The sequence below is a fragment of the Podarcis pityusensis genome (assembly GCF_964106645.2).
Source record: "Podarcis pityusensis genome assembly, chromosome: 18".
Taxonomy (NCBI): Eukaryota; Metazoa; Chordata; class Lepidosauria; order Squamata; family Lacertidae; genus Podarcis; species Podarcis pityusensis.
The window spans coordinates 3025649-3048802 of NC_138043.1; the positions used below are offsets into that span (position 1 = coordinate 3025649).

Sequence of the window (23154 nt, forward strand, 5' to 3'; positions counted from 1 at the left end):
GTGGGACAGTGTTCTCGAAGCCACCAGCATGAGTCTGACCCAACTGCGGGAGGCAGTGGAAGACAGGAGGGCCTGGCATGCTCTGGTCCAGGGGGTCACGAAGAGGCGGACACGACTAAACAACAACAAGTGATTTTTTGGATAATGCGCAGGCAGATATGCAGAAACAAACACTGAGATGTTTTTACGGATGTAGAACCTCCCTAGGGAACCTTTGGGTTTCAAATCTGGGGCACAAACTGTGCTGGTAACCATCAAAGGGCAAAAACTTTTCCAACCGGCCTTGCCTGGGACCCTGGTAAGGTGAAGCTGCCGCTTAAATCTATATTCTTGCTCTCCGTCGACATTTTTGTGGGGAATGCCCTCTGCCCTTTCGGCAGGAAAAGAAATCCATTGGGTTTTTAATACAGTGGTGCCCCGCAAGACGAATGCCTCGCAAGACGAAAAACTCGCTAGACAAAAGGGTTTTCCGTTTTTTGAGTCGTTCCGCAAGACGGATTTCCTTATGGGCTTGCTTCGCAAGACGAAACGTCTTGCGAGTTCTTGCGAGTTTGTTTCCTTTTTCTTAAAGCCGCTAAGCTGTTAAGAGCCGCTAAAGAGCCGCTAAGCCGCTAATAGCCGTGCTTCGCAAGACGAAAAAACCGCAAGACAAAGAGACTCGCGGAACGGATTAATTTCGTCTTGCGAGGCACCACTGTACTTTGCAAGCGTTCAGATTTTGTTTCAAATTTTTGTCGTTTTTATTTACATTGGTGTGAGCCGCCTTGGTGTGAGTCGCCAGAGTTCAGGGCTCAGAGCTGACCATCGGGTACGATGGCGCCAAGTGACAGTTTTGGAGCCAAGCGTCATCATCGGAGGGGGGGTGCACAGGGCCCCACAGTGGAGAGAAAACTCAGGAGGAATAGAATGATAACACTGTAGAGTTGGAAGGAACCGTTCTAGTCCAACGCCCTGAAGCACAGGACCAACGTGGGGCTCAAAGTCACGACCCTGAGATCGAAAGCCCAACGTACCGTATTTGTTGCTCTATAAGACTCACTTTTTCTCTCCTACAAAGGGAAAATGTGTGTGCGTCTTACGGAGCGAATGCAGGCTGCGCAGCTATCCCAGAAGCCAGAACAGCAAGAGGGATTGCTGCTTTCACTGCGCAGCGATCCCTCTTGCTGTTCTGGCTTCTGAGATTCAGAATATTTTTTTTTCTTGTTTTCCTCCTCCAAAAACTACCGTATTTTTCACCCTATAGGACGCACTTTTCCCCCTCCAAAAATGAAGGGGAAATGTGTGTGCGTCCTATGGGGCGAATGCAGGCTTTCGCTGAAGCCTGGAGGCTTCAGGCAGCTCTCCACAAGCCGTGGGAGCCAGCGGGAAGTCGCGCTGGGCTCCCAAGGCTTGCGGAGAGCTGCCTGCATTCCGAAGCCTGGGGCGCGTGCCCCGGGCTTCGGGCAGATATCCGCAAGCCTGGGGAGACCGGTGCAACAGCAGCCTGTTCTGGGGGCTGGGGAAGCTCGGGCTTCCCCCGCCCCAGCCCCGCACCGGGGGGGGGGGATTTTTTTTCATTATTCCCCCCCCCCCCAAAAAAAAACTAGGTGCGCCCTATGGGCCGGTGCACCCTATGGGGCAAAAAATACGGTAGTTGCGTCTTGTGGTCTGGTGCGTCTTATAGAGCGAAAAATACGGTATTTTCATCGCCCACAAACGGAGGAGACATGGAGGGAACACCTACCTGTAGGACTGGAGGATATCAATGATTCCCACATGGAGGAGAAGGCGCTCGCCTTTGCCATTCACGGCTGGAATGCCACCCATTCTGAGTGGGAGGAGAGAGAGAGAGACACCAGACCTGTCAACATCCACTGGCAGCAACCAGAAACACGCTCAATGCTTCGATCGTGTATAATGAAGATCATCGGGGGTTTGGGCTGGGGGTTCTCTAATAGGTGGATGATACCCAGCTCTACCTCTCCTTTAAATCAGAACCAGTGAAGGTCCTGTGTGAGTGTCTGGAGGCGGTTGGAGGATGGATGGCGGCTAACAGATTGAGGTTGAATCCTGACAAGACAGAAGGACTGTTTTTGGGGGACAGGAGGCAGGCAGGTGTGGGGGACTCCCTGGTCCTGAATGGGGTCACTGTGCCCCTGAAGGATCAGGTGTGCAGCCTGGGAGTCATTCTGGACCCACAACTGTCCATGGAGGCGCAGGTCAGTTCTGTGTCCAGGGCAGCTCCATCTGGTACTCAGGATGAGACCCTCCCTGCCCGCAGACTGTCTCGCCAGAGTGGTGCATGCTCTGATTATCTCCCACTTGGACTACTGCCATGCGCTCTCCGTGGGGCTCCCTTTGAAGGTGACCTGGAAACTGCAACTAATCCAGAATGCGGCAGCTAGACTGGTGACGGGGGGCGGCCGCCGAGACCACATAACACCGGTCTTGAAAGACCTACATTGGCTCCCAGTACATTTCCAAGCACAAGCCAAAATGTTGGTGGGCAGCTCTTTCAGCTTCTCTGACAGCCACTGCAGGGAAGAGCGGCAAAGGCAGACCCCCCCAACCTGCTCCACTTACGTGTCGTCCGTATCGATAGACTCCCCGCGGGCGGCCCCGCCCTGGATGGACTCCATCGCGGTGGAGTACAGGGCCTTCTGCCCCATTGGCCGCTTCTCGTCGGAGGTGCTCTGGGCCCCGTCTGCCTGCCTCTCCCGCTCTTGCTGGTCCATGTTGTGCACCCCCAGGAGCAAGCTGTAGTCCATGATCTTGAAGCTTTCAAGCACCTGGGGAGGAGAGGGTGGCTTGACCAATAGCCCTGGGTTGGCTTCACAAGTTAAGCCTACAAGACCGGGAACTGGGGTGGGGGTGGGACGCTGAGGAGTAGGGGCTGGATTGCGATGAGTTGGCACCAGGAGACTGACGCATAGCTGTCAACTTACAGATTTGAAAATAAGGGACCAGCAGCCTCGAAAATAAGGGATCAGCAGCCAAAATAAGGGATTTTAGTCAACCAGCTCCTGAGCCAAAGGCAGAAAGCCCAGCCAGCAACCAAATGAAGCCTCAAGCGGTGGTTCCCACAGCGCAGCAACCCGGCAAAGGGGATGCAGCAAGGAAAACCACCGTCACCTCTCCGCTGGGAAGCGCTGAGCAAAGGTGAGTCCCCAGGCAAGGCGGCCGATTTGATCGGCACAAGGCATGCAAGCTCCACCCCCCAGTCGTTCTTAGCCTCCTTATTGGGTGAGCAACGCAGCCAAGCAACACAGCTGGAGCCTCCCTCCTCCCTGGCCGGCAGGGAGGGAGGGAGAGGAGCTGCTTCCTTTGAAACCCGGGAAATTGAAGGGACATCATCAATAAGGGACAGCAGCGGGACACAGCACTGGGATAAGGGACTTTCCCGTCGAATAAGGGACAGTTGACAGCTATGGACTGACGTGGAAGAAGGGACCAGTGGTCTGGGGGACCCTGCAGCAGCCGGGAGACGAGAGGCAGAGGCAGGAGAAGCTGCAAGATTGCAGAGGGAAGAACAGTCGCCCCCAACCCCTCCAGCTCCACAGTCTCCCAGGGCCAGGAGAGGATTGAAGTGGGAGGAGGCAGAAGGAGACTCCACACAGGGACTCCCTGGTCCGAGGCTCTTCTAGCCTGATCTGGCTGGCTTCCGCGCAAGGTAAAGCTAAAGGATTCCTGGATGGTTAAGTCCAGTCAAAGGTGAATATGGGGTTACGGTACTCATCTCTGTGTGGCTTCCAACATATATAAAGTAATATATAAAGGTAAAGGTAAAGGATCCCTGGACGGTTAAGTCCAGTCAAAGGTGACTATGGGGTTACGGCACTCATCTCTGTGTGGCTTCCAACATATATAAAGTAATATATAAAGGTAAAGGTAAAGGATCCCTGGACGGTTAAGTCCAGTCAAAGGTGGTCATGGGGTTGCGGCGCTCATCTCGCTTTCAGGCCGAGGGAGCCGGCGTTTGTCCGCAGACAGCTTTCCGGGTAATGTGGCCAGCAGGACTAAACCGCTTATGGCACATGACAGAAACCAGACCGCATGAAAAGGCTGTCTACCTTCCTGCCACAGTGGTGCCTATTTATCTGCTTGCGCTGGCGTGCTTTCAAACTGCTAGGGTAGAAGGAGCTGGGACAGAGCAACAGGAGCTCACTCTATCGCAGGGATTCGAACCGCCAACCTTCCGATCGGCAAGCCCAAGAGGCTCCGTGGTTTAGACCACAGCGCCACTTGTGTCCCCTGCGCAACCTACCAAGCAGTCCCTCTGCAGTGTCTTGACCACGGCGCTGAAGGTGTCCGTGTCCAGCATGATCCCGTCGGGCATGTCCTGCATGAAGTCCAGGTCCTTGTAGGTGGGGCTGGACTTCTCCTTCTCCTTCTTGGAGGCCCGGCGCTTGTAGGTCGAGCCCTTCAGGTCGTACTTCAGGTGCATCTTCACCACACGGGGCAAGATGTTGTTCATCACCACCACCCGGATGTTCTTGCCCCCGGACTGGACGCAGTAGAGGCCGTAGAATTTGGGCAGGAGCGTCCGGGGATTCTGGTTCAAGTTCTAAAAGGTAAAGGGACCCCTGACCATTAGGTCCAGTCGTGGCCGACTCGGGGGTTGCGGCGCTCATCTCGCTTTACTGGCCGAGGGAGCCGGCATACAGCTTCCGGGTCATGTGGCCAGCATGACTAAGCCGCTTCTGGCGAACCAGAGCAGAGCATGGAAACGCCGTTTACCTTCCTGCCGGAGCGGTACCTATTTATCTACTTGCACTTTGACATGCTTTCGAACTGCTAGGTTGGCAGGAGCAGGGACCGAGCAACGGGAGCTCACCCTGTCATTGCGGGGATTCGAACCGCCGACCTTCTGATCAGCAAGTCCTAGGCTCTGTGGTTTAACCCACAGCGCCACCTGCATCCCGGGGATTATTATAATTATTATTAAAATCATTGATTTTTATCCACCCTGGCGAGTCTCTACATCTCTGCGGATTCCCGCTGCAACAAAGGACCCCGAGAGCGTCTTCTGCTGGGACGTACCATGTAGTAGCCAGGAAGCAGCTTCTGGAGGAATTCCGCCTCCTTGTGCATGACGGTCTTGATGATGAACTCGTCGTCGCTGGTGACGTAGAAGAGGGAGCCGCTGGCCCCGGGGTTGGACAGCTCGATCAGCGGCTCGTTGCACAGGGAATACTGGGCGGGAAGGAAAGAGAGAGAAGGCAAAAGGCGTTCAAGGATGCGGCAGGCGTTAATGGCAACTAAGAGGCGGGCAAAATCGAGGGGCCTCTGAGACCCACCGCGAAGATGCCCAAGCCTGGGGTAACGTATTTTTCGCTCTATAAGACGCACCAGACCACAAGGCGCACCTAGTTTTTGGAGGAGGAAAACAAGAAAAAAAATATTCTGAATCTCAGAAGCCATAACAGCAAGAGGGATCGCTGCGCAGTGAAAGCAGCAATCCCTCTTGCTGTTCTGGCTTCTGGGATAGCTGCGCAGCCTGCATTCGCTCCATAAGACGCACACACATTTCCCCTTACTTTTTAGGAGGGGGAAAGTGAGTCATATAGAGCAAAAAATACGGTATTTTTGCCCTCTGGAAGAGGGGAAAGGAGCCGTCCTCACCAAGTAGTCATCCGGGCGGATGCCGAACAGCTCTCGGAAGTAGCGGAAAGCGACGGGCGCGTACGTCTTGAACCTGAAGTCAGGGTAGTGGTGAGCTGGGGTGAGGTTGCTGCCTTCGCTGTGGCACGAGAGGAAGAAGAAGACACAGAGAACAGCTCAAACTCTCGCTTCTCCACCCACAGAGCTCTTGTTACAGTGCAGCAGAGCTGGCTAGTGTTTGTCTCCATCTTTCCTCTAGGAAGCTCGAGGCGGCAGAAACAGACCTGCCCTTAAAACAGGTCTGTCCTTGAAACCTAATGACCCCCCCCCCAGAGGAAGCCCTCCAACACTTTCTGCCCAGCCCTCAATACCAGTGTTAGAAACTCAGATTTATAAGCTAATGGCCAAATGGCTCCTGAAACCTGAGTTACAGCTACCATAAAGGTAAGCTTTTAATGTTTAAGAGGTTATTGTATTTTAGTGTTTGGTTGGAAGCCGCCCAGAGTGGCTGGGGAAACCCAGCCAGATGGGCGGGGTAGAAATAATAAATTATTAGAATTAGAAATTCAAAGACTATCTTCAGAAACATTGCAAAATTAAAGAATGTTAGAGTGATGTTGGACTGAAAATAAGCGGTTTCCAGCGGTACAGGTTAAGGTTAATGATAGACTAAGACTAAAGATTAGGATTAAAGATGTTTGATGAAATGGAAATTTGATAATTAAGGGGTGAAATTTTAATGTTACATTACATTAAGACTAAATATTAGGTTCAAAGAAGTTGAAGTTATATATTTCAATATTATATTAGAATTAAAGATTGGGATCAAAAAAGTGGAAAAGGAATTGCTGGATAAATAATTTGGATTGGAATACAAAAGAGGGAGGTATGAGGAAGTCCAGAAAATAAGTAAATTTAAAAACGGAAATGGAAAAGAGATATTGTTTTTAATTGTTATGTTTTCTTTTTTATTGTTGATTCTTGTTTTTTATTGTTGATTCTTGTTTTTTGTGTTTTTTTATTCTCTTTTTGAGATTTGTATTGTGTATTTGTGTATCTTTTTTGATGTTTTTCTTCTTTTTTTTCTTCTTTCTTTTTTCTCTTTCTTTCTTTGATGTTCAATTTTTGATTGAAACTTTAATAAAAATTATTAAAATAATAATAATAATAATAAATTATTATTATTATTATTGCATGCGGGGTGGGAACGGGGAACGTAGCTTGCTGCCCCGGCCTCGGCCACTACTGACACACAGCCCCCAGGAAGCTGACTAGGAGAGAATAAGGTCCATGGCTTGCTCTCACTGCTACATCCCTCTAGCCATCTCCCCCGTCATGTTTGTGGCCAAGAGCTGCTGTTCAAATTGGGCTCCCCCGGCCGCCTCCCCCTCCCCCCCCCCCCCGATTTGCCAGCAGCCGACTTACCTGGGGAAGAAAATGCTCTCCACCACGTAGAAATCTTGCATCAAGACGTCCCGCTCGGGTTTGGAGCTCAAGTTCCCCACCGTGTAGCCGATCCCAAGTTGAATGGCTCCCTTGAGCGTGGTGGACGTGGTCTGAGGACAGACAGGGTCAGAGTGAAGGAATGGGTTTCCCAAACCCAAAACTGACTAGGCAGGCAGTTTGAAACTGCACCAAAATCCCTCTTTTTCCTTAGCTAAAATCCATCAACTTGAGCTCTGAGACAATGTATAAACAAAAACCCGGCTGTGCTCAGAGCCCTCTCCTTTATCAGTTTGTGACGGCAAGGATGGCCTTGACTGTTCCAGTAGAACAGAGAAGACACGTCCGTGCCTTATCTTATGTCCTGACCACAAAAGACGCACAGACCGAAGTCCGGGAACAAGGCCAAAAGCGTGTTCTCGGAGATGACACCTCTTCCTCCAAGATAAGAGTAGGAAGAGGAAGATCCTTTTATGGTCAGACGTACAGGAAGGAATTCCCTTTTATGGTTAAGAATACTGGAGCAAGAACATATGTGATGTCAACCTGCATACATAGGCTGACGTGGATGGATTTATATGGGAAGGAGGGAGAGGGTGCCTGGAGGATATATATACTGCATGAAACTTGTCATTTCTTTGGACTTGCTGTGGACTTGATCACGCAAGTGCCTTCTGCTATCCGGAGAGCAGAATAAACTCTTTCTTGGAATCAACCTCGGTGTCATTTGACTTCCTTCCTCCTGTCCCGGAGCAACGCAGACCCAATCGGTGAACTCCAATAAGGCTACAAGAGCAGGTGGGGTTATGGCATGATCTCCCCAAGCGGGGGTGGGAGCATCTGTTTCTGGCTCACCCCTCCATCTATCTGCCAGGAGAACCCACCGCCGTACCCGGCGCTCTGCTAACATGCTGTACATGGGGCTGCGCTTGGGAGACGGCTGAAACTTCAGCTGGTCCAAAATGTAGCTGCTAAATTACTGACTGGGGTGAGATCTCGTTTCAAAACAAAGCTGAACTGGCTGACAGTTCATTTTTGGGCCCGGTTCAAAGTGCTCGTGCTCAGGTCCCAAATACCTGAAAGATCGCCTCCTTCTCTACAGGCCCCTCAGGTGCTGAGATCGAAAAGAGGGGGGCGTTCTGGTAATTCCTTGGCCCTCAAGAGGCTCAGGGTGTGAGTATGTGGTGGCCAGAGAGCGGGGCCTTCTCCGTGGCGGCCCCTAAGTTGTGGAACTGCCTTCTCGCAGAGCTGTCTCTGGCACCTTCATTATACTGCTTCTGGAGATTGCTGAAGACACACCTCTTGAGGCGCATACAGTGGTACCTCGGGTTACATACGCTTCAGGTTACAGACTCCGCTAACCCAGAAATAGTGCTTCAGGTTAAGAACTTTGCTTCAGGATGAGAATAGAAATCGTGCTCCGGCGGCGCAGCAGCAGCAGCAGCAGGAGGCCCCATTGGCTAAAGTGGTGCTTCAGGTTAAGAACAGTTTCAGGTTAAGTACGGACCTCCGGAACGAATTAAGTACTTAACCCGAGGTACCACTGTATATATTTTAGGACCCACCTTATTTTCACAATTGTTGTTTTAAACCAGCGTTTGTCAGACTTTGGTCCCCGGCTGGACTACAACTCCCACCATCCCCGACCACCCGCTAGGGATGATGGGCGTTGTAGTCCAACAACAAGCTGGGGACCCCAAGTTTGGAAAGTGCAGCTTTAAATACCGTGTTTTAACACTGTAACCCACCCTGGTGACCTTAGGAGAAGGGCAGGAGACATATAAAGAAACAGTAAGGATACCTTCTTGTAGGTCGTCTCGCCGGATGCATCGACCCCGCGGTGGCCAATCTTCTTGCCCTGTCCGGCCCCCGGCTGCCCCGTCAACGAAGGTGCCTGAGGCAGGAGGGATTTCGAGGTCAGCCAAAACATCGCCAAGGTGGGGGGGGGAAGCTGCCCCAGGGCGTGTAGGAAGAGCAGGCAGCTCCCGGGACGCCAACCCAACTCCTCAGCAGCTGAGCTAGCTCAGCTGATAGAGCATGGGGATCTCAGAGTTGTGGGCTCAAGCCTCACCTTGGGCAAAAGATTCCTGCACTGCAGGGGGCTGGACTAGATGAGCCCTGGGGGGACCCTTCCCAACTCTACAATAATAATAATATCTTTATTGTCATTGCCCCCTTCGGGGACAACGAAATTACTTGACTGCTCCATAAAAACACTAATTAATCAATACAGTATAATACAGCAAGGGAGATTAGATGACTTTCAAAGTCCGGGCTTCCCATTCAGGGCCGAGATCGCTCTGGAGAAGAAGCTGTTCTTAAGACGGCTCGTTCTTGTCTTCATCGTCCTGTATCTCCGTCCCGACGGCAAGAGCTCGAAGAGACAGTGACCAGGATGCGATGGATCTTTTACTATGTCCAGTGCCTTCCTATGGCACCTTGTGGCATAAATCTGCTCTAAGGTGGAGAGTGGGCAGCCAACAATGCTCTCTGCTGCCTTAACAACCCTGCACAACCCCATCCTGTCCTGGGTAGTACAGCTTCCGTACCACACACATAAGCCATAAGTGAGCACGCTCTCAATGGCACAGTGATAGAAGGCAAGCAGCAGTTTCTGCGGAAGATGGTTTTTCCTTAGTATTCTCAAAAAGTACAGTCTCTGCTGCGCCTTCTTCACAAGCCCCCTTGTGTTGACACTCCAGGACAGATCCTCTTGTAATTCAATGCCCAAAAATCTGAACAAGCCTGTACTCCTATGTTTCCTCCAGAAATGGGAGAACTAGACCATCCCCTTCTGGGTTTTCTCTTAACTGTTCTTTCCAAGCTTTCACATCGTATCTACGGGACTGTCTCTCCTGGTCTGCCCCGCAGAGGACCTTAAGGTCCATGAATAATCATAGTTTAGAGGTCCCAGGCGCTAAGGAAGTTAGATTATCCTCCACCAGGGCCAGGGCCTTCTCAGTGATGGCTCCGACCTGGTGGAATGCTCTGTCCCATGAGACCAGGGCCCTGCAGGATTTAACTTCCTTCCACAGGGCCTGTAAAACAGAACTATTCTGCCTGGCTTTCAATCTGAACTTAGCCTGATCTTTTATTCCCCTTCCTTCCTTCCTTCCCTCCCCCTCCCCTTTTTATGAAGATTGCCCGCTCTGGGATCCCACAGCTAATTCTCCCCTGGTCTCCTCGCTGGCCCAAATAGGACTAATTTAGCCAGCAAGCCCTGGTGATCATCTAATGTTTCTTGGATGGATTTTCCCCCTATAATTGATTTTTTATTTTATTGTTATTCACATTTTATACCATATTTTATGCTGGGTTTTTCCAGCATCAATTAAGTGTTTTAAACTTTATTGTCAGCTGCCCTGAGCCCGGTTTTCTGAACTGGGAAGGGCGGGGTATAAATAAAAAAATATTATTATTATTATCCTTGCTTTCTTTGCCCCCAGGGCCCTCAAAGCAGTGAAGGATCGTTGAAAAACCATCCTATTATCAGCACCGTTAAGGACTACAAGATCCCGAAGGTTCAGTAAAAACCAACAGGGGCCGCTGAAGCAATCGAAGGATTCAAATCTCCTTCCAGTGACCTTGTGAACCTTTCCTAAAGAAATCGAGGGTTTGTTGTTGTCCGATTCTATCTCGTGTTTTTATCTTGCGAGCCGCCCTGAGATATTTTGATGAAGGGCAGTATATAATTCTAATAAGTAGTAATTTTTTAAAACAACGCCTTCTCCTGCAGATCCGGGAGCGAAGCCTCTGGGACTGTTAGCCACTTAGCTGAGCTCAGGCCACAAATCACTCTCCCAAAAACTGTATGGAGAGAACAAGAAGCCACCCTCCAGGACCCTGATTCTTTCTTGGAACCACCTGCTGTGGTTCGGATGATGATGGGACACCGAGTGGGACCCCTGTTGCTTATCCTGAGTCTCAGGAAAAGGTCAGGACAGAAGGAAAGCACTTGAACTCACCTCTGTTAGGACAGCCTTGCTCACCGCCGGCCCTGAGGAGAGAAGGAGAGAGTCAAGGTAAGCAGGAATGTCTCAGAACCTCAACAGGTACCTGCTGCAGAGCTCAGCGTGGTGGGGAGAGGGACCCACCTAACCCTGGCAGAGAGAACCTGGCTTTCAACCCCATTGCCAAAAAAACCACCCCTCTTCCTCCAAATCAAACCGATTGACGTTTCCCTTCCGTTCTCCTTGACTTGCTGTGATGCTGAACACACACGGGAACAAGTCCCTATTCAATGCAGTGGGACTGACGTCCAAGCAAACGCAAAAAGAATGCCTTATGTGCATTGCTCAGGAGGCTAGTCCACATCGAGGCAATCCGAGGCAGCTTATATACCAGGTGGGGACCTCACAGTGCCAAATTGGGGCGGGAAACGTCACGGTCCGGTCTACGGGCGATTGAAGTCCTGGCTGAGGACGTCGGGACCGGGGGCAAGATGGTGGGGTGGGAGCAGGAACTGGAGTCCAGAAGCCAGGAGTCAGGAAGCCAAGAGTCCGAGGGTCTGAGAGCCGGGAGTCAAGAAGCCAAGGGTCCGAGGGTCAGGAAGCAAGGAGTCACAAAGTCAAGGGTCCGAGGATCAAGAAGCAAGGAGTCACGAAGCCAGGGGTCCGAGGATCAAGAAGCAAGGAGTCACAAAGGCAGGGGTCCAAGGATCAAGGAGTCACGAAGGCAGGGGTCCGAGGGTCGAGAAGCAAGGAGTCAAGGAACTGAGATCCGAAGATCAGGAAGCAAGAAGCCAAATGCAGCAAGGCAGGAGACGAGTTGCTGTGGCAAAGAGCCGAAGGGAAATGCTGACCTTACATCCCTTCCCGGCTCTTGCCACCAGGTGCTGTGAGTTACCAATCGGCCTCACCTGTCCGGCCGTGCCTTGCCTCTTCAGAACAAACTTAGGAAGGCCCCAGTCCTGCGAAGCCCTACTGGTCACAAGGCCTGGCTCCTGCATGCACTCCCGACAGGAAATCCCTCCAGAGAAGTAATGGCTATGTTCTTTCGGAGGAAGTCTGCCTCTGAATATCAAATGTTGGGAATCACGGGGGGCGGAGTAGAGAGTTGCTGTGGCTCTCAGCTCCTGCCCGTGGGCTTTCCACAGGGGCCATCCTGTAGGGACAGGGTTCTGGGCTAGATAGGACCCCCTTTGGCCTCATTCAGCTGCTGCAGGGCTCTTCCGGTGTTCTTAAAACTGGTCCGTCAAGGACAAAGGTTCCAGCTTAAACCCACGATCCCCACCTCAGTACAGTACGGTGAAATGTTTGGCCGTGTGAGACACAAACCATCCAAAGCGCTGAGACCCCATCCACGTCTAGTCCCTCGGAGCAGATTTGGCAGACTACTCAATGGCTGGATTCATCTAATGAATTAGCCCTGCGAAAGGACTTCGGCTCGCACAGCGGGGTCTTTCCACTGCACCCTTCGCCCTCCAAAACTGATTTGCTGGGAGGAAGGTTTGTTCTGTCCGGCAAACCGAATTGCAGGTGCAAATGCGATGCTGAAGAGCAAATTATTATTCTTTAACCTCCCTCCCCTCCACCAACTTTTAACAGTCTGGGAGGTAGCCTAGGCATGCACTCAGTCAATGAAAAGCTTATTCAACCATCCCATGGACTTTCAAAGTCCTGAAGTCTATCTTCATCACAGGGACTGGGAACTTGATTTTTAGGGGTATTTTTGTTTTTTTGTTTTTATAGCAGAGTAGGAACAGGTGCCCTGCTTGGCATATTTCATAGCTTCTCTGAGTTATTCAAGCCCCTTCGCCACGGCAAGGCAGTGATCCATGAAGGATGGATGCTTCTGAATTCTGGTGCTGGAGGAGACTCTTGAGAGTCCCATGGACTGCAAGAAGATCAAACCTCTCCATTCTGAAGGAAACCAGCCCTGAGTGCTCACTGGAAGGACAGATCCTGAAGCTGAGGCTCCAAGATTTTGGCCACCTCATGAGAAGAGAAGACTCCCTGGAAAAGACCCTGATGTTGGGAAAGATGGAGGGCGCAAGGAGAAGGGGACGAAGGAGGACGAGATGGTGGGACAGTGTTCTCGAAGCTACGAAGCTACTGTGGGAGGCAGTGGAAGACAGGAGGGCCTGGCGTGCTCTGGTCCAGGGGGTCACGAAGAGGCGGACACGACTAAACGACTAAACAACAAAGGGACAGGTATCCTGGGAGCTGGATTTGGCACATTCTGTGTTGTTTTTTTCTGGCCTCAAACCAAAGCCCAGCTACACAACCCCCAAAACTACCCATTATGATGCGGGTGGGGATGTAAACCGAAGCCTTTTAACACATACAAACAACCACACTGCAGAGAGCACTGCTTCTAGGGAAACTGGGCTGGCTAATCCCTTCTCTGCCAACTGTCAAAATTCCAGCACTGGAGATTAGCTTCAGTTTTGCAATAATGACCACAATCGGCTTTGCCTTGCCGCATTTAAGTACCTAATAAAAAGTCCCCAGGGATGAACGGAGTCCAGGTGGGGGGGGGGGGGTTAGAGAAAACCCATAGATAAGCATAATTAAAAAATAAATAAAGACGGGAGGCGGGACTGGGAGGATGAGACCAAACGAAGGAACCTCACACACGAACACGCCGGGCTATTGCGTCTCAAATGCGCAACGGCAAAAATCCGATTTGTGACACGGGCCCAAAGGAACGCCTCTCGCTGGCGGCTTGCCAGGGGTATTAAGGGGGCACTTATCTCTTAAGCCAGCTGACAGATGGCCTGTTGCAAAAATAAATAAATAAATGGCAGTAACAACAACTCATTTAACTCCGGTGGCGTGAGGGTGAAGCTGTGGAGCCAGGGGAGCCAGGGCCATTGCAACCTAGGCTTGCTTATCGAGTGCTGCTCACGTCTCCCAAGACTGCACCAAGAAGCACCTTGACTGTCACTATCCGGGCGTCCTCCAGATGTTAGGGGCCACAATTCCCTGCATCCCAAGTGCACACAAACCTGGAAGGCTAGTGGTTGCCAAAGGGTGGCTTGTATGAACCTGCCTCCCCCCCTTCCATGATGATTATTATGACGTTTAAATGCTACATTTCCTCCAAGCGTGGGATAAAAGGTACTCAGCCCACCTTCTCTAACCTGAAACCATCATTATCTATAGCGCTTCTACTGCTGAACGGTGGAGCTACTGGTAAAGGGACCCCTGACCATTAGGTCCAGTCGTGGCCGACTCTGGGATTGCGGCGCTCATCTCGCTTTACTGGCTGAGGGAGCTGGCGTACAGCTTCTGGGTCATGTGGCCAGCAGGACTAAGCCGCTTCTGACAAACCAGAGCAGCGCATGGAAACGCCGTTTACCTTCCCGCCAGAGTGGTACCTATTTATCTACTTGCACTTTGACGTGCTTTCGAACTGCTAGGTTGGCAGGAGCAGGGACCGAGCAACGGGAGCTCACCCCGTCATTGCGGGGATTCGAACCGCCAACCTTCTGATCGGCAAGCCCTAGGCTCTGTGGTTTAACCCACAGCGCCACCCGTGTCCCTGGAGCTACTGGTATTCATCATTAAATAGCTACTTACTGCGTTTACATCCTGCCTGCCTTCCAAGGTGGCACAAGTCATCCACCCCACCACCAATCCCCTTCCCATCTTCACAACAGCCCTGCAATGTAGGTTAGGCTGAGAGACTGTGACTGCCTCCCTCTCCAAGGTCGCCCAGCTGGGCGTTGGGGATTTGAAACCCAGGACTCTCCCAGGTCCTAAACCAACACTAGGGTCTGGTTCACAAGACCCTGCCTTCTGGCTTGAGGTCGCTTACAGCCCAGCTCATCCAAACCCCACCCTGCGAAACCAGTCATGAGTACCAGGTATGGGGTATTGAGTAAAGGTAAAAAAAGTAAAGGACCCCTGGATGGTTAAGTCCAGTCAAAGGCGACTTTGGGGTTGCGGCGCTCATCTCGCTTTCAGGCCGAGGGAGCTGGCGTTTGTCTGCAGTCAGCTTTCCGGGTCACGTGGCCAGCAGGACTAAACCGCTTCTGGCGCAATGGGACACCGTGATGGAAACCAGAGCGCACAGAAATGCCATTTACCTTCCCGCCGCAGCTGTACCTATTTATCTACTTGCGCTGGCGTGCTTTCGAACTGCTAGGTTGGCAGGTGCTGGGACAGAGCGACGGAGACTAATTTAGTTGAGTACTAACTGGGGGAGGAAGAAGAGAAAAGGCCTCGCATCTTCTCCCTGATGTTAAGTCGGAATCTCCTTACTTGTAACTTGAAGCCACTGGCTCCAAGTCCTAGCCTCCGAAGCAGGAGAAAATAAGCTTGCTCCATCTTCCATGCGACAGCCCTTTAGATATTTCAAGATAGCTATCATAGCTCTTTAACGGACATCTCTCTGGCCACTGTGAGATCAGGATGCTGGCCTCGAGATGGGCCCGTTTTGCCTCATCTGCTTATTTATTTATTTTGTTTAACCTTGTCTGGGAACCGACAAGGGAGAGTATCAAAATGCCACACACCCCAATGCAAAAATCACGTAAGTAAAAGCGACGCACTTCAGTGCCTGGCGACGGGGCCAAACTCTGGTCAGAGGTAAGAACTCACACCACGAGAACTCTGGTAAGAAGTCACGCTGCGAAGGCATTTATGTGTCATCCGGAAAGGGAAGAAAACAGGAGCAAGGAAACGCAGGCAGCTGCAGTCCACACACACACACACACACACACACACACACACACACCCCAAGCGGAAGGCTGAATGTCTGGTCTAATCAGCTCAACACCCAACCCAAAATGCAGAAAGGAGACATTAATAAGGACCCACAAGCGCTCTGGCAGCTCAAGTCTAGACAACTTAAAGGCATGGAGAACCTAGCGAGCCATGCCGTCGAAATGTGTCCTGAAACGACCGCCTAGGCATCCTATGGAGAATCAGAGAGAGAAAGAGACAAAGGTGGCTTTTTGTGTGCCTCAACCCTACAGCCCCACTGGCTATGTAGAGCCCTGCTATGGGTCAGCTCCATAAATTAAGCCGGTGAACAAATATGGGGAAAGCAAAATGGCTGTGAAACGTTTTCCTTGAAGCTGGATTCTTTCAATGGGTGTTCCAATGTGCTGTAAACCGCTTTGAGGTTTTTCTTTAAAATATGAAGCGATATAGAAATGGAACAAACAACAACAGCAACAACAAATTCAGTCGAGGAAAAAATGGCACCTAGACTTTCCATTGTGGCGACTGTAAAGGTAAAGGGTAAAGGGACCCCTGACCATTAGGTCCAGTCGTGGCCGACTCTGGGGTTGCGGCGCTCATCTTGCTTTACTGGCCGAGGGAGCCGGCGTACAGCTTCCGGGTCATGTGGCCAGCAGGACTAAGCCGCTTCTGGCGAACCAGAGCAGCGCATGGAAACGCCGTTTACCTTCCCACCTTCCCACCTATTTATCTACTTGCACTTTGACGTGCTTTCGAACTGCTTGGTTGGCAGAAGCAGGGACCGAGCAACGGGAGCTCACCCCGTCATTGAGGGGATTCGAACCACCGACCTTCTGATCGGCAAGTCCTAGGCTCTGTGGTTTAACCCACAGCGCCACCGTAACCTAGGTTAAAAGCGCCATTTGGTGATTAGCTTATATATCTGAGTTTCCTGACACTGGCTAGATGGACCTCTCTCTCTCTTTCACCATATAAATATATCTCTGCCTAAGCTCCAAAACCAGCTCCTCAAAGGAACTGCTCTCCACTGCCGCAGGGTAAGGCCAGCCTTGAATCACGCTCTCATTACTCATCCTGGCTCGCGGAGCTTGGCGTTCCAGCCCTCTGTACCACCGCGGCAAAGGATCAGAGTTCCACCCTCCCGTCCCAAACTCCACCCCGGGGAGCCAGAATCAGTGTGGGCTGAAGATGCTTCCCTGCCTGGAGCAGAATTTACTCACACTGCGCTCACTCTGTTAGGGCCAACTGCTTTAAACAATCTCGCCGCACCACCAAGGCATCAAACCCTGCCCATTAATCCTAGTGGCTGAAGCAGCCTTGTGCCGTGTTTCCGCAGAGTGGGAAAACTCTGGACTTTTCTTTTTCTAAATGCAGCATCTTACTCCAGCCAAAAAAAAGCTCCCAGAGCAGCTTACACACACCATCTATTAAAATAAGGCAGTCTACTTCCTTCCCATGGGACACGGGTGGTGCTGTGGGTTAAACCACAGAGGCTAGGGCTTGCCGATCAGAAGGTCGGCGGTTCGAATCCCCGCAATGACGGGGTGAGCTCCCGTTGCTCGGTCCCTGCTCCTGCCAACCTAGCAGTTCGAAAGCACCTCAAAGTGCAAGTAGATAAATAGGTACCGCTCCAGCGGGAAGGTAAACGGCGTTTCCGTGTGCTGCTCTGGTTCGCCAGAAGCGGCTTAGTCCTGCTGGCCACATGACCCGGAATCTGTACGCCGGCTCCCTCAGCCAGTAAAGCGAGATGAGCACTGCAAGCCCGGAGTCCTCCACAACTGGACCTAATGGTCAGGGGTCCCTTTACCTTTACCTTACTTCCTTTCCAGATGGAGTGAGCTCTGCTCCTCAGCTCTCCCACTGCCATCATCACCAGGTGGTGCCAAGGCTCAGGTCCAGTGCCCGAAATCTGCCAGGCACATTTCTCCAACGAGCGCAGGCCTGATGGCAACCATGTGGAGATCTCTGGATGCCAAGTTTGGCGACAGACATCTCCATCTGGCCGGCCCCTCCAGCTTTCTTAAGCAGCTCAGCGGAAGAGCTTTCTCGCTGCATTGATATCCCAACTTTTTCTGCAAGGAGAACACGGTTCGCCCCCCTCCTCAGTTAATCCCTACAACGACCCTGAGAGGTAGGCTAAGAGGCTGCAACCGACTCAAAGGTCATTCAGCGAGCTTCGTGACGGAACGGGGATTCGAACCCTGATCTCCCAGTTCCTCGACTGACACTCTAACTAGCACACCTCACTGCCTTCCGAGAGCACTTCTGCTATGGGGCAGCTCTACAGACTAAGTGGGTAAATAAATATGGTGTCTCCTAAAATTCAGAAATTTGTTTCATCTCCTTTACATCTGATGGGAGGGCGTTCCATAGGGCAGGTGCCACCACCGAGGAGGCCCTCTGCCTGGTTCCCTGTAACCTCGTTTTTCGCAGAGGGGGAACCGCCAGAAGGCCCTTGGAGCTGGACCTCAGGGTCCAGGCTGGACCATGGGGGTGGCGATGCTCCTTCAGGTACACGGATCTTAAACAACCCGTTTTAAAACAGCTGTGCTGGTCGCCATTTTTTTCAAGGCGCTCACAAATGACTCAGGTCCCAAACACCTGAAAAGGCCTCCTACTTCCCGGAAGACCCTCTCGGGTGCTGAGGTTGGCAGAGCAGGCCCTCTTGGTAGTTCACCCTCCCTCAAAAGCTCAGGTGAGTGGCGGGCCAGGGAGGAGAGCCTTCTCTGGGGCAGCCCCTAAGCTGTGGGCCTCCCACCGCACAGAGGTGAGCCTACAGCTTTCAGAGAATTCTGAAGATTCACCCCTTCACCCTGGTTTTCAACACTTGAGGACCCACCAGGTTTTCATGGTTTTTGAGTTGTTTACAGTGGTGCCTCGCAAGACGAAATTAATCCGTTCCGCGAGTCTCTTCGTCTAGCGGTTTTTTCGTCTTGCGAAGCAACCCTATTAGTGGCTTAGCGGATTAGCGCTATTAGCGTTTTAGCGGCTATAAAAGGCTTAGCGGCTTAGCTGCTAAAAGGCTATTAGCGGCTTAGCGGCTTAGAAAAAGGGGGGGGGAAGCAAAAAAAAATCTCAAGACTCGCAAGACATTTTCGTCTTGCGAAGCAAGCCCATAGGGAAATTCGTCCTGCGAAGCGCATCGAAAAACGGAAAACCCTTTCGTCTAGCGGGTTTTCTGTCTTGCGAGGCATTCGTCTTGCGGGGCACCACTGTACTTGTTTTTAACACTGTGTTCCTGCATGGCAATGGGCCCTGGGACCTCAGGGTGAGCAACAGATAACATTAATGCCACAGGTTTGACAGCGGAAAGACTTCGGGGGAAGAGAATGAAAGGACATCTGTGTACAAGGGGGAGGCCTTGAGATGTGCACATCAAACCAGGGCATGTTTTTAAAGCCTGTATCAAACACCAATCCTGTTATTACCGTGAACATGATTTGAATCCCAGCATCACCCACACGCAAAGAGGGTGAAGGTGGAGGGGGGAGAGAATAAACAATCTTGATTTATACAGCTTCATTGTCACATGCTGGTTAAAGGGTGTTACAAATGACTCACGGAGGGAGGGGTCCAGCTTTTTAACCATGCTATTTTTAATTTGGGGGGGGCCTGCGAGTTCTTTTATCGCCTGAGGCTATATTTTGCATCCGATGTGTTGCTGTTAACAGAGAAAGTAAGCAAGACGCCATTAAAGATGGGTTTTCTTTCCGCTGATGAGGGTTGCATCTAAAAAAAAAAAAAGATTTCATTTATACCTTCCATCTCCTCAAAAAAAGTGCCCCCTACACTGAGGTATTGATGGCCTCAAAGTTTGTTTAAATCCAACCAGATTAAATTGTTTAGGAGGCAACTGAGATATTTCTGAAACTGCTGATGGGCCTGGTTTTAAAACGCCTGCCTGCTGCCTCAAAGAGCAGTTCTCTCAACTCCAGGCATTTTGGAACATCTCCTCAGGGAGGGTGGCAAGAGGGCAGGCTCAGTTTTTCCTGACTTTAAAAATAAATTCCAAACTGACCTGGCCAGGGGGAGCATCCACTGAAGACACAGTCAGCAGGAGTAGAAATGGGGGTGGGGACAGCGCCAGAAACTCAGATATATAATCTATTTGCCAAATGGCACCTTAAACCCAGCTTACAGTAGCCGCGATGAATTGCCTAGGTGCTTTTAATGCAATTTATACTTATTGTTATTATTACTGTTCGTTTTATTTCCATGTCGCTTCGTATTTTGAACAAATCACAAAGCGGTTTACAGCACATGGAAATAAACTATCCAGAATAAAACAAATTCAAGCTCCGGGGGAAACGTTTCAGATCCTTCTCTAAGTGACATTTTGCTTTCTCCAGTCGCCAACGAGGCATCCAGGGATCCCCACGTGGTTGCGACTGGGCACACGCCAGTCGCAAAATGTGGCTGGCACCCGGTTAATTTCTAACACTGCGTCTGGGGAGGGGAGTGTCAGTTGGGTGACGGCGGAAAGAAAAATAAGGGTTTTAATTTATACAGGAAGGGAAGGAAGAGCAGAAATAGGTGTGGGTCTGTATTAGGGTCCCTTTTCTCTCCATTTACACAGGAGTTGCATTCTTTGGCCCCGCCCGTTTAATTCAAATCACATACAGTGGTACCTCTGGTTACGAACTTAATTCGTTCCAGAGGTCCGTTCTTATATATATACATGCCTTATGAGGAACGGCTAAGGGAGCTGGGCATGTTTAGCCTGGAGAAGAGGAGGTTAAGGGGTGATATGATAGCCATGTTCAAATATATAAAAGGATGTCACATAGAGGAGGGAGAAAGGTTGTTTTCTGCTGCTCCAGAGAAGCGGACACGGAGCAATGGATCCAAACTACAAGAAAGAAGATTCCACCTCAACATTAGGAAGAACTTCCTGACAGTAAGAGCTGTTCGACAGTGGAATTTGCTGCCAAGGAGTGTGGTGGAGTCTCCTTCTTTGGAGGTCTTTAAGCAGAGGCTTGACAACCATATGTCAGGAGTGCTCTGATGGTGTTTCCCGCTTGGCAGGGGGTTGGACTCGATGGCCCTTGTGGTCTCTTCCAACTCTATGATTCTATGAATCTGAAACTGTTCTTAACCAGAGGTACCGCATTAGCTGATGGGGCCTCCCGCCGCCGCGCAATTTCTGTTCTCATCCTGAAGCAAAGTTCTTAACCTGAGGTACAGCAGTACCTTGGGTTATAGACGCTTCAGGTTACAGACTCCGCTAACCCAGAAATAGTACCTCGGGTTAAGAACTTTGCGTCAGGATGAGAACAGATATCGTGCGGCAGCCAGCGATGACTGGCAGAGAGGCTTCCTAGAGTTTTCAAACAGGGCTCTTTCAGAGTTCTGCCTAGAATTGAAGCTGGGACCCTCTGGGAATAAAGCAGATACTCTATGACATTTCTCCCACACCACCTGCAAATATAACTACTACCAATGAAAACTGAGCTGGATAGCACAGTTGGTAAAGCATGAGAGTTTTAATCTCAGGGTTCATGAGTTCAAGCTCCACGGGCAAAAGATTCCTGCATTGCAGGGAGTTGGACTAGATGACACTTATGGGCCCTTTCCAACCCTACAATTCTACGATTCTACTAACACTGCAAATAAGAGTCCCAGGATAGCCCCTCAACAAGCTTCGTGAATAATATTCCCTCGTTCCTTTCCCTGGTCACCGCCGCCAGGCACCCCAGCGTTAATAATAATCAAGAAATAATATAAACTAATAGGGACGCGGGTGGCGCTGTGGGTTAAACCACAGGGCCTAGGACTTGCTGATCAGAAGGTCGGCGGTTCGAATCCCCGTGACGGGGTGAGCTCCCGTTGCTCGGTCCCTGCTCCTGCCAACCTAGCAGTTTGAAAGCACATCAAAGTGCAAGTAGATAAGTAGGTACCGCTCCAGCGGGAAGGTAAACGGCGTTTCTGTGTGCTGCTCTGGTTCGCCAGAAGCGGCTTAGTCCTGCTGGCCACATGACCCGGAAGCTGTACGCCGGCTCCCTCGGCCAGTAAAGCGAGATGAGCGCCGCAACCCCAGAGTCGTCCGCGACTGGACCTAATGGTCAGGGGTCCCTTTACCTTTAATAGGAAGCTATCAAGTAATGACTGGGGTTCAAACAGCCATGAAGCTCACTGGGCGACCCTGGCCCAATTAATGGCATTTCAGCCTAGTGTTGTTGAGGGGATTAAATGAGACGGGGAGAGCCGTATATACGACACCCGGAGCTCCTTAGAGAAAAGGGTGGGACTGGAACAAACCCCCTTTACTTGGGTGCCAGTCCTGTTGGACTCAATGGGGCTTACATCTGAGTAGTCACATGAAGGGTGCGATCTCCTCTACTGGCCTGCGTCATGACTTGGCAACGCTTGACGGCTAATGGCTGTAATCAAAGCATGATGCAGTCTGTCACCCATCAGTAATACCTGGGTCACTGCCACTATGAGTCACGCCAGCCGAGCAGGCCAAGTGAAATAAACGATAATTAAGACCCATAACATCCAGAGGTCTATCCTTGAGTAGGACTCAAGACTGCCCATGACGGCTAATGCACTAGGTAATGGGTTGATTCCCACCCTAAGATGACGAGGGTGACTCCCCTCTAACCTATCCTATCCCACCCAGTGTTCGAAATTTGCCAGGGACCAGACACATTTTGCACATGACGTTCGGCCTGGGAAGACGCTGGGGTGTCAAGATGGCACCCGGCCATCTCCATCGTCTGGGGATCGTTGGGTCTCGGCTGTTTCCACATCCTAATACGCCACCCTGTAGAACCAGTTGTATTTTATCTGCACAGCTGCAATGAATTTTAGAAACCGAAACGCTTTTTTCCATGCAACCCGAGTAGGAGCAGGAGCAGTTCAGGAAAAGAGGTTGGAGCATAGGCCCAATATATGATTGTCCCTGAATCAAGCGACTTTTCATCTTTTAAGTTCTCAAAGCTCTTCACCAGGGGTCAGCAAACTTTTTCAGCAGGGGGCCGGTCCACAGTCCCTCAGACCTTGTGGAGAGCCAGACTAGATTTTTTGGGGGGGGAAATGAACGAATTTCTGTGCCCCACAAATAACCGAGAGATGCATTTTAAATAAAAGGACACATTCTACTCATGTAAAAACACGCTGATTCCCGGACCATTTGCACTGAGAAGGCCATTGGGCCTGATCCAGCTCCCGGGCCTCAGTTTGCCTACCCATGCTCTTGATCTAGCTCAAAGCTGTCATCTGAACTGGCCAGATTAATTTAACTGAGAAGCAATCATTTGAACTAGCCCATCATTTGAAAAATGAGACTTTATAGAGCCATTGTGCCCAAAAATGGCAACTTTGGTAGGTATTGCATTTTGGTGACTGCAACCTTTGTTTAAAGAGCCGTTTGGTGCCCCCATATTATTATTAATAAACAAGATTCGAAGCGTTAGGCTGGCAGTGCCGATTCCTCCCTCCTCTTCCCCAAAGCACACCATATGACTATTACTTATTA

General features: G+C 50.8%; 1 protein-coding gene across 9 annotated transcripts in view; it reads right to left on the minus strand.

The window, feature by feature from the left end:
* Positions 1-23154, minus strand: part of PIP5K1C (phosphatidylinositol-4-phosphate 5-kinase type 1 gamma) — a 47579-nt gene that overhangs the window by 20042 nt on the left and 4383 nt on the right. For all 9 annotated transcript variants that reach the window (XR_013981175.1, XM_080988905.1, XM_080988908.1 and 6 more), the window contains exons 2-9: positions 10989-11020; positions 8825-8917; positions 7006-7136; positions 5602-5719; positions 5020-5172; positions 4244-4543; positions 2563-2768; positions 1724-1807 (exon numbers count right to left, since the gene is read on the minus strand). Coding sequence is in view for 8 of the 9 variants with exons in the window: in XM_080988905.1 (XP_080845031.1) it covers positions 1724-1807; positions 2563-2768; positions 4244-4543; positions 5020-5172; positions 5602-5719; positions 7006-7136; positions 8825-8917; positions 10989-11020 (1117 nt within the window). In the remaining variant the exon portion in view is untranslated. The remainder of the gene's footprint in view (positions 1-1723; positions 1808-2562; positions 2769-4243; positions 4544-5019; positions 5173-5601; positions 5720-7005; positions 7137-8824; positions 8918-10988; positions 11021-23154) is intronic.